We start from the raw sequence: 14,636 nt of genomic DNA on the forward strand, positions 1-14,636 counted from the left end.
GCTAGATCTGAACTATTAAAAACAAAAAACAAAAAATGTGACAACAAAACCAGACTGGTATTAACGTACAACCAGCAAACACAGCAAATTGTGAATATTATCAATAACAACTGGCATATACTTCAAGCGGACCCCCTTCTAAAAGACCTAATAGGAGAAAGGGTTCAACTCAGTTATCGCAGAAGTAGAAACCTAAAGGAAATGCTGAGCCCCAGTCATTTTGTACCAAAATCCAATTCTACTAGAGCTCCTGAAAAAGGTTCATTCTTATGTGGAAACTGCTCCTCATGTTACAACATGATCAAAAAGAAATCTATCACCGATAGATTTGGGAAAGATCATCAAATTAAGAGTTACATTAACTGCAACTCTAGTGGAGTAATCTATGTCCTCCAGTGCAAATGTCCCAAAGTGTATATAGGTATGACGACAAGAACCATACACACCCGACTGATGGAACATTTGCGAAATATTCGTAATGCCCCGAAAGATCTATCTAAAGACAAAAAAGTTACATCAGTAGCTTCACATTTCTTTAAACACCATCAATCCAAGACATCTGAATTAAAATGCTTTGGAATCCAGAAGATATCCCTGGGACTAAGAGGAGGCGACCTTGAGACAGCGTTACTCAAGGCTGAAGCAAAATGGATATACCTAATGGACAGCGTATACCCCAAAGGCATGAATGAACAGAACAATTACTCGATGTTTATATGAGCAAACCTAATATCTGTAATATATCCAATTATAAGAAAATAGTGCTGTAAACACTCTCTACAGTACCAAATGTAATTCAGGGTAAGATTTAAGACTCAGTTGCTCAATATAGATCCCTGAACCATAAATAAATATCATGCAAGGCTATACACTCAATACCTAAATTAAAATTAAAATAAATAAGTATCCAAACTATTAAAATAATGTTTAGGGCAATTCAGCCCTTTTATTTTCTCTCACACTAGTACCCCTGGGAGGGAAATTCAAAGAGAGACACCTTAATTATATAGTTCACATTCACCACCTCTCACTATTTCCCACTGTATTTTTCCCCCTCCAGTATATAGCGTTTATACATCACTAGCATCACTCACAGCGCATAATCAGCCCCTTTCAAAATCACACGCAGCACGATGTACACAACACCACTACACAATCACCTTTTTTCCCCCCCTCCCCTTATTCCCAGCACATCAGTGCATTTCACCTTCACATCCTCATTCTTCAAATACATTAGGCATGGGGTATTCTATTATTCCATTTTTCTATTTTTTTATGCACCTGCACTCTCACCTACTACTTTTTCAATTGTGACAAGCTAAAACCCTAAATAACATCATTCACTTAATTGTATCCCCTAACAACATCAAGTATAAGGTATTCTAATTCCCTATGCACTTGCACTTGCACACATTTCCCCCTTTTTCAACTTTGACACACTATGACATTATAAACGTAAATACAACCATTTATTTAAATGAACAAGACTCAGGGTAGAAAGTAAAGCAAAGACTGCAAAAAGCTTCACATTCAGGCAATAAACTTACAATAAACTAAGGCGAACGAACACACCCTGCAATAGAGCAGGTGAGAGCCAAATGTAGATACGATAATTAATAGCCCCATATGATCGCACTTTAAATCCTGTTATTGTACACCACGCCAGTATTTAATTTTATTAAAACATACTGTATACAATCCCAATGTTTCCAAATGCATGTCCCGTATGTAAGTGCACTTCATCTGTCAAATACGGGATTGAGCTCTGAACATCCTAGACGTCAATCATGCCGAAAAAAACGCCTCCTCAAACATTTCAGAGGATTTCTATTGGTTGAAATGTAGCCAATGGGTTTGCGCACACGCATTTAAATACCCTGAGACGCCGGCCCGCGTCACCTTTGAAAAAGCCGAAACGCTATCGGCGAAACATGTTAGGGATGGGTATCTGACAATACCCTGTTGTTTTTCTTTTTAATGGCATAGCCAACTTTAACAAGTAAACGTTTTGATATAGTGGCATCTGGGCAAAATTAGTATCAATAATTTGGGGGTAATTTGAAAACCGCTAGTGGCAATTGTCAGAAGCTATTCATAGGGTAATAGAAATAACAGCTTTAACGGTCAATTTGCGAAATCAATCGCACTGACATAGACTTTAAAAAGCTATATAATAATACCTTATAACAATAGCGGTCAGCTAGTGACAACGTTGAAAAGCCAATTACGGACCAATACTTTAACTGTTAGCCACACATACAGGCAGCTCAAAATTATACTACAACAATCACCTGTTGTTAGCACAACTGCAGAAAAGCTGGGTACTAGCAATAACAGTACCTTAAGACTATTTCAATTATTTCAGACGGTATAAAGTTGCAATAGCCAACTCTAAAAGAAATTAAAGACAGCCTCTTTAACACATAGCTAAGATCAATATTATGTGAACATTCTTATGCCACTATAGACAGAACCTACAACTGGCTACTTATATAGATACTATAACTAGTAGCGACAGGTTACTGATATACAAACCTGAGTAGGCTGCACAGAATATATTACTCTAAGTAAGTTGTCTATAAATACCGTCTCTCATGTATTACATTATGCAAGCAAAATTTGTCAAGGCTGCAAAGTGACTAAAAACAGTTGATAATATACTTAGTAAGACATACTGTTTGCCACTAAGTATAGACCATAGGAGGTTATACACCAAAGCACCAACATTTGCCAGACTCCTAACCTAGATATCCTTAATAAAAAAACCCTGTTGCAAAAATTGATTAATTTCACAATATATACTAAAGATATCTAAAGCACTTCTGATATTCATAAAGCTATATTATGTATACATATCCTTAATATAATCTATTGCAACCTAAGGGACAATATACTAAGATAAAGTTTAAGCCGTATTAAGAACTTACATCTATCTGGAACTCAGTAATCTAACTGAAGGAGTTAACTTTAGTATATATTTCTCAAATACGGTTTTTCAACTATATACTGGAATGTATGCTTGACAGATTGTTGAAATAATCAGCGGTGTAGAATACCCCAGAATACCAGCCAATTATTTATTTGATAGATTAATAATTCCTATTCTGATATTCCTGAATATTCTATAATAGAGGCAATCTATCCATTCGAAATTCAGTGCCACTTTCTTATATTCAGTAAAGTTGCTATGTGTTTTTAAAGTACACACACTTACACAATCAAGAACGGTTTTAATCCAATGTTGATTTAATAAAAGTTATGTTTTAATTTTCTTTTTTCAAACCTTTGGTTTACAATGGTTGTTTAAGTTTCATATCTATATCAATATTTATACTAGGAACCGAAGTGCTACCAAGGTGCATTCTTTCAGTCTATATCTTCTATGATATAGACTATTCTCGCAATCGTTGTCATTTCATGCACAAGCACTCAAGCTCACCAGGCATATATGTATATACCCTATATTAAAAATACAGAAATTTGATAATCATATGCACGATATCCAGACATAGTCATAGATAAGGATACGTTGTTTGCAAACAACTTAAATATATTCTCTGTATTTATTAAAAGAAGACACAGAGCGTTCCAACCTTACCAGTGTAGTGCTCTTGCTATTTCTTGTTAAACTGATGTAGCGTATCATGTCCGCCACACATCGATAAATGCTGACAGCATACGCTGTCGGCATTTATCATTGCACAAGCAGCTCTTGTGAACTGCTTGTGCAATTCCGCCCCCTGCAGATTCGCGGCCAATCGGCCGCTAGCAGGGGGTGTCAATCAGCCAGATTACATAGGATCGGGCGGATTGATGTCCGCAGCCTCAGAGCAGGCGGACCAGTTATGGAGCAGTGGTCTGTAGACCACTGCTTCATAACTGCTGTTTCCGGCGAGCCTGAAGGCTTGCGTGGAAACGGAGGCATCAAGCTACATTCGGAGCTTGATAATTCGGCCCATGGTACTTATATAGCTGGACAAGAACGTCAATATAGATCTTCTGGGGCATACCCAACACATGGGTGCATAGGTACACTTTGTGCTACATCCCTTATAACAATTTCTTATTCCTCTTAAAAAAATGAGAGGTTCTTAGCGGTGTTAAGTACCAGCGGAAATTGGTTTTGAAGCGGTTTTCTTTTAATTCTACCCTAAGTAGACCTCTACACGATGAATAGAATAAGTAATTCCATTTATGTATATTTGTTGATTTTCCTGTATCTGTTTCCCATTTAATGATAATGGGGGATTTGGTGTCGCATGAAGCAGATTGTAGGGCTATCGTATAACAGTGATATTGTGTTTTTTTTGTCTAGTAGTGAATGAATGCTAGGTTGAGAGGAGATTCTTAGCGGCAGACGTGAGTTGTAAATAAAGGTACAATATGAGGGGCTCAGGTGTCAGAATATGTTGTATCTGAATAAAGGTTAGAGGCTTGTTGTTTAAGAGAATTTCTGCTACCCAGTAAAGACCCTTTAAAAGCATTTTAACTGTTCCTTTATTAATGGATTGCAAAAATAATTTAAACGCCTGTTTAGTATCTGAATCATAACAGGAAAGAAAGGTCACAATTTAAATGTGCATGAGAACATTTCATTTTGAAATAGAAGCATTTTTGCAATATACTTTCATTCACAAAAATGCTTCTAGTAAAGGTGATTACTGTTTTTAAGCTGCATGTGTGTGTGTTGTGTATGTGAAGGCTTAAGTTGTGGTAAATAAGCCACTGCTGACTCTCTCTACGAAGGTGTAGTGTTTGAATACTGGTGCACAGGCTCTCACTGCATATGTGTGTATGCCGCTGAAAAACAGTAATATATTTTACTAGAAGTATTTTTGCTAATTGAAGTATATTGCCAAAATACATCTATTGAAAATTAAAATGCACCTGTGCACATTTCAATTTTGACCTTTTTATTGTGGTGAATTAGAACTAGCTGTAAATGTGTGTTCACTGCTCTAAGCAATCACCTAGCAGGTTTAGGCAATTTGCAGAAATTCAAAAAATGCAAAGCTTACACTATTTTGCTTTTAAGCCTCTCTAGGATGTTTAGTGCAATCAACATTGTGTAATGCATTTAATCCCTTCAGTACCGGGAATTTTAGAGAAATACTTGCCCTAAGTATCAGATGTTTTAGCATGTTTGCTATCATTACATATAAACAGAAATAGAGCCTTGTTTATTTTTGTTTTGTTTTTCAAAACTATATATATTTTTAGTAGGCAACCCAAGGTATTGATCTAGGCCCATGTATAATTCATGCCACCATTTTGTCGCCAAATGCAATAATATTAAATGGTAACTTTTTACAAACCTTGTGTTTTTCACTGAAGTTATTTACATACCTTCTTTGCAGTAGGGAACACTCCCCTTCCTCCCCCCCCCCCCCTCTGGCGATGGGCCGCTCACCCACTTCCCTCCCATACCACACACGGCACCAGATGCAGGCAGTGATACTATCAGCAATTAGTGCTCCCTTATCATATGAAGGCAGATGCCTTCTGCCCCAAGCTGCAGTTTTGACTGTCTAAGCTGACAGCTGGGACCACAAAATGCGCTAGAGTGTTGGATCTGGGTACTACGTCAACAGGGTACGCTGGGCAAAGTACTGTGTGACGTAGTACCTAAGTCCATATTGCACAAGGGGTTAAAATCTCCCTACACTCGGGCGTGGCTTGACCGCGGACATGCTGAGCCGCAAAATGTGGAAGCTCTGACAACTCATTGCATAATCTGATGTTTATTTTGCTCATACTATGACATCCTAGCTCAACACTTTGAAATATTATTAAGACGTAAGCATAGTATGGGGCGATATTATTTTTAGCTCCAAGCAGAAACTTCTAAGCGGACTGTTTATGATCAAAGGCTGTGGACCTATAACTCCAACTCAACACCCCCCGCCCCCTGGTTAGCTGAGTGACCGGGTAAAGCTACTGTACTACGCTACACTGACTAAGCTGCTTAAAGGGACAGTCAACCATAGAATTGTTATTGTTTTAAAAGATAGATAATCCCTTTATTACTCATTCCCCAGTTTTGCATAACCAACACAGTTATATTAATGTACTTTTTACCTCTGTGATTACCTTGTATCTAGGAACCTTCTTCCAGCCCCCTGATCACATGACTGTGACTGTTTATTATCTATTGTCTTGCAGTTAGCATTGTGTTGGGCTAAATCTTAAATAGCCCCCTGTGCCTGAACACAGTGTTATCTATATGGCCCATGTGTACTTTCTGTCTCTTTGTGTTGAAAAGAGATTTAAAAAGCCTGTGATAAGAGGCAGCCCTCAAAGGCTTAGAAATTAGCATATGAGCCTACCTATGTTTAGTTTAAACTAAGAATACCAAGAGAAAAAAGCAAATTTGATGATAAAAGTAAATTGGAAAGTCAATTAAAATTAAAAGTCCTATCTGAATAATGAAAGTTTAATTTATACTTGACTGTCCCTTTAATACTAGAAAAGAGTGAAGTGCTGACCTTCAGATGCTTAGAGTCCAGGCAGATACCCAAGATGGAATCCTCTATTATAGCCATGCTGCAGGCACTAACGCACAAGATGGAGTCTCAATTTAACTCCCTTACCAGGCTCCTTCAGGGAGACCGGAACGATATTGAAGGAGAATTGAGCCAACCCCCAGTATTCCCTATGCGATCACATAGCATTGAAAGAGAAGGGTGTGATATATATACCCTTAATAACACATCTATGAATGCTAATTTGGAGAAGCAAGAACAGTGGGAAGGTCCGTCTACACAGCTGATCAGAGTTATAACGCTTGCTGGCCCGATGATCCCTGAAGATGGATGTTACTCCCTGTTGGGTCCCAGGCAGTTGAAACTTGAGCCCCTGGTGATGCGGCCGATCGCTGGAGGATCTCGGTGCGCTAATGTGATGAAGGTTGCAGAGGATCCACGGACAGTTAAGCTATACCCCATTCCCAGGGTTTACATGGCTATGCAGGCCTGCGGCAACGGCGTGGGGGTTGCTAATTCTCTGTTAGATCTTGGGAAAACAAGACCCCTATCGGAAATATTACATACCCTTGCCTCAATATCTACATGTCACTCTCCAACTTCAGTTATTCATGAGAGGGGAAGTCTGGTACCCACAAGCTGAATACACCTTGGTGCTCCTAGCCTGCGGCATAGGATGATAAAACAGTCTATCTCCTGAACTTAATTGGGAGACTTTACAAGTAGAGGACAGCCACCATGTACAAATGTAATATATGCATAGTTTTTTTATTAACATAAGACTGTCGATTCCTGTACATTTATGAGGTCTCTAATTTCACTAAGTTATTCTATTAGTTGTAACTAACCATATTGGATTGGCTACTCTCCTAGTTTTTAGCATACATGCTATTATCTCCCCATAAAAATGTTATTTATACTATATTGCAGAGTGGTTCATTTTTGCTGGGCGACATTTGCTCAGGCAGTGTTTACTTATTGTACTATTTACAGTGTTCCTATCTTCATTTATTTCTATATTCACCCTGTTTGGTGAATTATTCAGCGGTATTAACCCGGTACTTATTGATTGCTATTGAAACAAGTTGTTATACGTAAGACAGTCATATTTGAGTCCTTTAATATTCTCAGGCACAAGTTAAAAATATTGCTAGAAGGTGAACCATGAATAACAATAGGATATACCGCTACTTTAAATATTATATATTTAGGTTGAGTAACTACAGATCTCTGACTTATGACTCATATTGCATAATTACGTGCTAGATGCAACTTGTTATCTATTCCCAATTCAACATACAAATGTCGTCCCTTATATTTCATAAGACTAATAAGGTATCACTCTATAAGGCAAGTTTAGTCTCCTGGGAGTAAGAATCAGCTCAATAATTATAAAAATGAGGTACCGTAATGTTTTTCAAGTGCCCTATAGCCAGTGCCTTTGGAGAAAATATATCATATTATTTTATGTGTATTGCATGGGTCGTGACTATATAATCAAACATATAAGGATATTTGTGATAAATATTTCTCACCTTATCTCATTATACTCATATAGAGCTCATATACGACTCAACTTTTAACAATTCCTACATGTATGTCATAACATGTGTTCATGACATAAGGCATGTTGAATTTGTTCTGTTGCATTACCTCAATAAAAATCTTTGATTTAAAAAAAAAAAAAAAAAAGTCTCCCTACACTCAATGGTGAATTTACCATTTGACCATATACAACTCACTCAACTTTTGACACTGTGCAGAGAGACTTTACAATTTACTTACTGACCAACAATGAAACATTACTCTCACAATCCAAACTCAGATAAGGGATTCAACTGTTTTTAAAAATTATTTACATACCGACAAATCCAAAATTTTATATCAAGACATAAGGAAAAAGAAACATGGTTAGGCCACTAACTAACTTCTAATCACTTTGTGTGCAGACCCCTCCCCTTAGACATACCTTATCCACCGTATATAAAATACTAACACAAAACCCACCAGGCTCTATTCCGCCATACTTAGAGAGCTGGGAGACAGACCTTGGGGTTATAATCCTCCCTCAAACGAGTATATCTATCATCCAAAATACTATAAAGTCCTCAATATCATCAACAATGTTAGAGATTAACCTTATACTGCTACACAGATGGTACCTTACACCTAATAAATTACACCGCCTTTACCGCACCAAAAACAAATCAATGCTGGCGCTGCGACCACGTTAATAGCAATATGACCAATATGTGGTGGTGGTGTAACTCCATACAAAACCTATGGATATCAGTAATTACAGAAATCAAATCAATTCTCAAAATGCAATTCCCACTAGACCTATTAATATGGTTACTGAACAAAACTCTTAAAATCAAACGCAAACCTTATCTTAAATTCTTTCATATAATGAATAACTGGGTGAAATACCTAATAGGCAAAAATTGGAGACATTAAGAAACTCCATCATTAACTATGTGGGCTAAAAAAGTCACAGAACTTATAGAATTAGAGGAATACCGCTACCTGAAAAATAATAAAATGGACATGTATGCAGAATTTCATGCCTATGGGATAATTACCGGTATATTAAAGATACTAAGTCAGACCATAAATAAACCTTTTTAGCAATACTTAGGTCACATATTACGTACCAAGTATGCCGTGGGAACAGTATACTTAACACTTACTGTGGAGTGTGGAGGAGTCAAGTTTTGTTATTTCATTCTTATTTATTTTTCTTAAGTTTTCTTTATATATATATATATATATATATATATATATATATATATATATATATATATATATATATATATATATATATATATATATATAAAAAAAATATTTCCTTTTTTCCTGTTGGTTATAATGAAAAATGTTGCAAGACAATTCCTATGTCATGACCCCCAGAGAAACCAGCCATGAAATACCACCATCTTCCACTTATAGACTGTTACCTCAAAAAAGAAGAGTTAACACTAGCTGGGGTTAATCATTATATTATTGCTACCATTTCATTTGAGAAAATCAACCAACATCTGTAAATTATAAACCGCGTAGCTGTGACTCCAAAAGTTGTTACAAAAGTTTTATTAATAAAGTTGGTTAAAAAAAATAAAATCTACTTCTCCTTATGGAGTGCACTTTAGCCACATAATTTTGTTTAGCTTCCTTTATAAAGGCCAACACATAGAGGGCAGACTTGAATCCCCTCATTTCCCGCCTTACTGCAGGAGCAGAAGAGCCACAGGCACTCCAATTGTCAGATGCTCACCTCTTGCGCTTGTGGGTGCAGCTCCAGCTTTTAACTTGACATCTCTGGAGTTTCTTGTGCTGTGCTCATACTTCTTGTGTACAGTCAGAAAATCTATGCTGACCTCTTCTACCACCAACTTCCCCCTCAGTCCCAACACTAAGCCAGTTACCTCTTTCTGTGCTGCTATGCTCCTTCATGCAGTGATGGTGCTGCCAAAGTGCTCCTAGGGAAAATGTAATACTTGAGCGGGAGCCATGAGAACTGTATGCTCCTTTTTACATTTTTTACTTCCACATATTAATACTGAGAAATTAAATCACTGATATATGATACTGCTGAGACACCAAACCCTTTTTTCCCCTTCACGTTTAAGTTACTTGAAATGTCCAAGACTGTTTAAATTCTTCAAAGTAGACATTATAGATTTAGTCATATTGATGGCAAAAGATTTATCAATTCAAGGTCCTATGCACTAGTTATGCTACTCTCTTAATGAAGACTAAATTGTTGATTATACCTTGATCTTAAACTGCTATATACTTTTAACTATTTTGAGTTTTACAGGTTTTGCATGAACCAGCTTGTCAGTTTGTTACTTTATGAGTAAATGTATAACTGTCCCTAACTGACCTCAGCAGAAGAGATTAGATTGGAAATTTACAACTTGACAACTAGATTAGAGTTCCATCATGTGTTCCAATTGGCATTTTATATGTTTGTAACACTCAGATTAAACATTGGATTAACCAAGTTAATTATAGTATTAGATTAATGTTATTACTGACTAATCATCAGAACTACAATATTTCATCCAAATTGCTTATTTTTTTATTTCTTTTTATATATATAGCCAGTATTCTGCAACTGCAAGGGGTAGAAGTGTCCATTCTACAATTGAGCAATAATTATGGACTCTGTGTTCAATTTCAATTTGGTAATACGTTCCCAGACCAAGTCAACAAAGACCAAAAAGAGGTAAGATAAAGACAAAAGTATAGCCTGACTTAGCAGTGCAGAAAGGACAAAAGTTATATTGTAAATTTGCAGGCAAGTAGTACTGCAGAGTAATAGAAAAAAGTGAGCAGGTTCAGGGAAACAAGCACCGAGGACCTGTGTGTTAAGGTTGGAAGACTAATCCTAGGCAGTTGGAGGTCAAGCTATAGAGAACATCACTGGGGAGCTATGGGTCATCATAGAAATACCAATACTAGGGAGATTTGTGTCATGGGTGGAAGACTTGACCTGATGTGCTTTGGGCTAAGTTAGAGAGACCAGTACGGGAAGCATTGGGTAAAAGTTAAGTGACCAGGGCTGTTAAGCCATGGGTCAGAATATGGAGATCAGTTTTGGAACGCCATGAATCAAAGTAGAGAGATTGGAGATTAGGGGAACCTATAGGCGGAAAACCATGAGAGGAGATAAGGAGAGCTGTAGTTGACAAACAGAACATAGCTGATGACCTTGGGTTTAGCATTAAGAGAGTGCAGGAAGAGGCCCGGTAAAGAGAGAACCAAACTAGGGAAGCTACAGTACATAGAAGCACATGGACAGAAGTTCCATGTACATCAATGGTGCTGGAGAAATCTGTTGCGAAAGCCGATTCATGTCACTACATAAAACCAAGCCATTTTATTTTTGTCATATTTTAGTGGCAGTTCTTCTACAACAACTTTGAGGTAGAACCTGGCCAGACATACCATGTCAGAGTTCAGCACCTGCCCATGCATAAATATGAAGCTGAGAACAGGAAAGAATTGAATATCAGTGTCCCAGGTATGTTATCTGCTGTCGCAGGTTTCTATATAGTAAACTCTATATGGACTATACATTATAATAGTCATCATATGCAAATACGGTCTGGTAAATAGTTTATCAGTTATCTCATTTTGAACTGTGTCAATTTTATCTTCAGGGTGTAGTGACCGTGTGATGAGTTCAACTGATTCTTGCTGTGACACAGGTACTAAAATCCTTCTTGATTTTAATAGCTGGATATGCTGTGTATATGCTAAAATTGATGAGTGTGTTCCTTATAATTATTTACAATATATAAATAATTGTTAATACTGATTAAAGGTTGTGCCTTCATGTGAGCACAAATTACTTGTCCAATAACATATTAAACAAAATTAAATATTTTTATTGTTAGATATAATCAAGTCCCTAATTATGATTATTAGTATTGAATTTTGTAATTGTGTCTGCCATACCCTCATTTTCCCTTTTAAAGAAACATTCTTAAAAAAAAAAAAATGCTGTAATTTTTTATGGAGTCTTATTTTATTGTAATACTAGTTTCCCTTGCAAACTCTGTTTAGTTATGTGTTTATTTGCGTGGGCTAAAATTCTGATCGAACTAAGCAGGACATAACTGGTGAGCCAATTAGGGGCAACATACACATGTATCTGCCAATCAGCAGCCATGTCCTGCTCAGGAGGTGGAATATGTTGTGACTCCTGAGCTGGACCTTTAGTTAGGGGTTTATCCTCTTTGCTGGAATTAAACGCATCTAAATCTTAGCTTCTAAAACATTTTTCACCTGGGACTTCTTTTTTAATTGGAAAATGTTTTTGTGACCCCCCCTATTATTACAATATAGTCCAAAACAAACCCATTGTCAGTTCGGTATACAATTTTCTGTTTCTCTTAAGTGTATCCAGTCCACGGATCATCCATTACTTGTGGGATATTCTCCTTCCCAACAGGAAGTTGCAAGAGGATCACCCACAGCAGAGCTGCTATATAGCTCCTCCCCTAACTGCCATATCCAGTCATTCTCTTGCAACTCTCAACATAGATGGATGTCGTAAGAGGAGTGTGGTGTTTTATACTTAGTTTATTGCTTCAATCAAAAGTTTGTTATTTTTAAATGGTACCGGAGTGTACTGTTTATCTCAGGCAGTATTTAGAAGAAGAATCTGCCTGCGTTTTCTATGATCTTAGCAGAAGTAACTAAGATCCATGGCTGTTCTCACATATTCTGAGGAGTGAGGTAACTTCAGAGAGGGAATGGCGTGCAGGTTTTCCTGCAATAAGGTATGTGCAGTTAATATTTTTCTAGGGATGGAATTTGCTAGAAAATGCTGCTGATACCGAATTAATGTAAGTAAAGCCTTAAATGCAGTGATAGCGACTGGTATCAGGCTTATTAATAGAGAGACATACTCTGATAAAAATGTAATATAAAACGTTTGCTGGCATGTTTAATCGTTTTTATATATGTTTGGTGATAAAACTTATTGGGGCCTAGTTTTTTTCCACATGGCTGGCTTGAATTTTGCCTAGAGTTTCCTGAGGCTTCCACTGTTGTAAATATGAGTGGGAGGGGCCTATTTTAGCGCTTTTTTTGCAGAGCAAAAATTACAGACAGACATCCAGCTTCTTCCTGCATGATCCAGGACATCTCTGGAGGGCTCAAAAGGCTTCAAAGTCGTATTTGAGGGAGGTAAAAAGCCACAGTAGAGCTGTGGCAGTTGTTGTGACTGTTTAAAAAACGTTTTTGTCATTTATTATTCCGTTTTTGGTATTAAGGGGTTAATCATCCATTTGCAAGTGGGTGCAATGCTCTGCTGACTTGTTACATACACTGTAAAAAATTTCGTTAGTGTAACTGCCTTTTTTTTCACTGTTATTTCAAATTTTGACAAAATTTGTGTTTCTTAAAGGCACAGTAACGCTTTTTATATTGCTTGTAAACTTCTTTAAAGTGTTTTCCAAGCTTGCTAGTCTCATTGCTAGTCTGTTTAAACATGTCTGACACAGAGGAAACTACTTGTTCATTATGTTTGAAAGCCATGGTGGAGCTCCATAGGAGAATGTGTACTAAATGTATTGATTTCACCTTAAACATTAAAGATCAGTCTTTAAATATAAAAGAAATATCACCAGAGGATTCTGACGAGGGGGAAGTTATGCCGACTAACTCTCCCCACGTGTCAGACCCTTCACCTCCCGCTCAGGGGATGCACGCTAATATGGCGCCAATTACATCGGGGACGCCCATAGCGATTACCTTGCAGGACATGGCTGCAATCATGAATAATACCCTGTCAGAGGTATTATCCAGGTTGCCTGAATTAAGAGGCAAGCGTGATTGCTCTGGGGTTAGGAGAAATACAGAGTGCGCAGATGCTGTAAGGGCCATGTCTGATACTGCGTCACAATATGCAGATCATGAGGACGGAGAGCTTCAGTCTGTGGGTGACATCTCTGATTCGGGGAAACCTGATTCAGAGATTTCTAATTTTAAATTTAAGCTTGAGAACCTCCGTGAATTGCTTGGGGAGGTATTAGCTGCTCTGAATGACTGTAACACAGTTGCAGTACCAGAGAAATTGTGTAGGCTGGATAAATACTATGCGGTGCCGGTGTGTACTGATGGTTTTTCCTATACCTAAAAGGCTTACAGAAATTATTAGCAAGGAGTGGGATAGACCGGGTGTGCCTTTTTCCCCACCTCCTATATTTAGAAAAATGTTTCCAATAGACGCCACTACACAGGACTTATGGCAGACGGCCCCCAAGGTGGAGGGAGCAGTTTCTACTTTAGCAAAGCGTACCACTATCCCGGTTGAGGACAGTTGTGCTTTTTCAGATCCAATGGATAAAAAATTGGAGGGTTATCTTAAGAAAATGTTTATTCAACAAGGTTTTATTTTACAGCCCCTTGCATGCATTGCGCCTGTTACGGCCGCGGCGGCATTCTGGTTTGAGGCCCTGGAAGAGGCCATCCATACAGCTCCATTGACTGAATATATTGACAAGCTTAGAACACTTAAGCTAGCTAACTCATTTGTTTCTGATGCCATTGTTCATTTGACTAAACTAACGGCTAAGAATTCCGGATTCGCCATCCAGGCGCGTAGGGCGCTATGGCTTAAATCCTGGTCAGCTGACG

At 37.6% G+C, this 14,636-nt stretch overlaps 1 protein-coding gene across 1 annotated transcript in view; it reads left to right on the top strand.

Moving 5' to 3' along the window:
• IL17RA (interleukin 17 receptor A) overlaps window positions 1-14,636 on the top strand; it is a 144,474-nt gene that overhangs the window by 52,342 nt on the left and 77,496 nt on the right. The window contains exons 4-6 of the mRNA XM_053718857.1: window positions 10,589-10,713; window positions 11,388-11,511; window positions 11,651-11,698. Coding sequence (XP_053574832.1) covers window positions 10,589-10,713; window positions 11,388-11,511; window positions 11,651-11,698 — 297 coding nt within the window. The remainder of the gene's footprint in view (window positions 1-10,588; window positions 10,714-11,387; window positions 11,512-11,650; window positions 11,699-14,636) is intronic.

This window comes from Bombina bombina, chromosome 6 (assembly GCF_027579735.1).
Source record: "Bombina bombina isolate aBomBom1 chromosome 6, aBomBom1.pri, whole genome shotgun sequence".
Classification (NCBI taxonomy): Eukaryota; Metazoa; Chordata; class Amphibia; order Anura; family Bombinatoridae; genus Bombina; species Bombina bombina.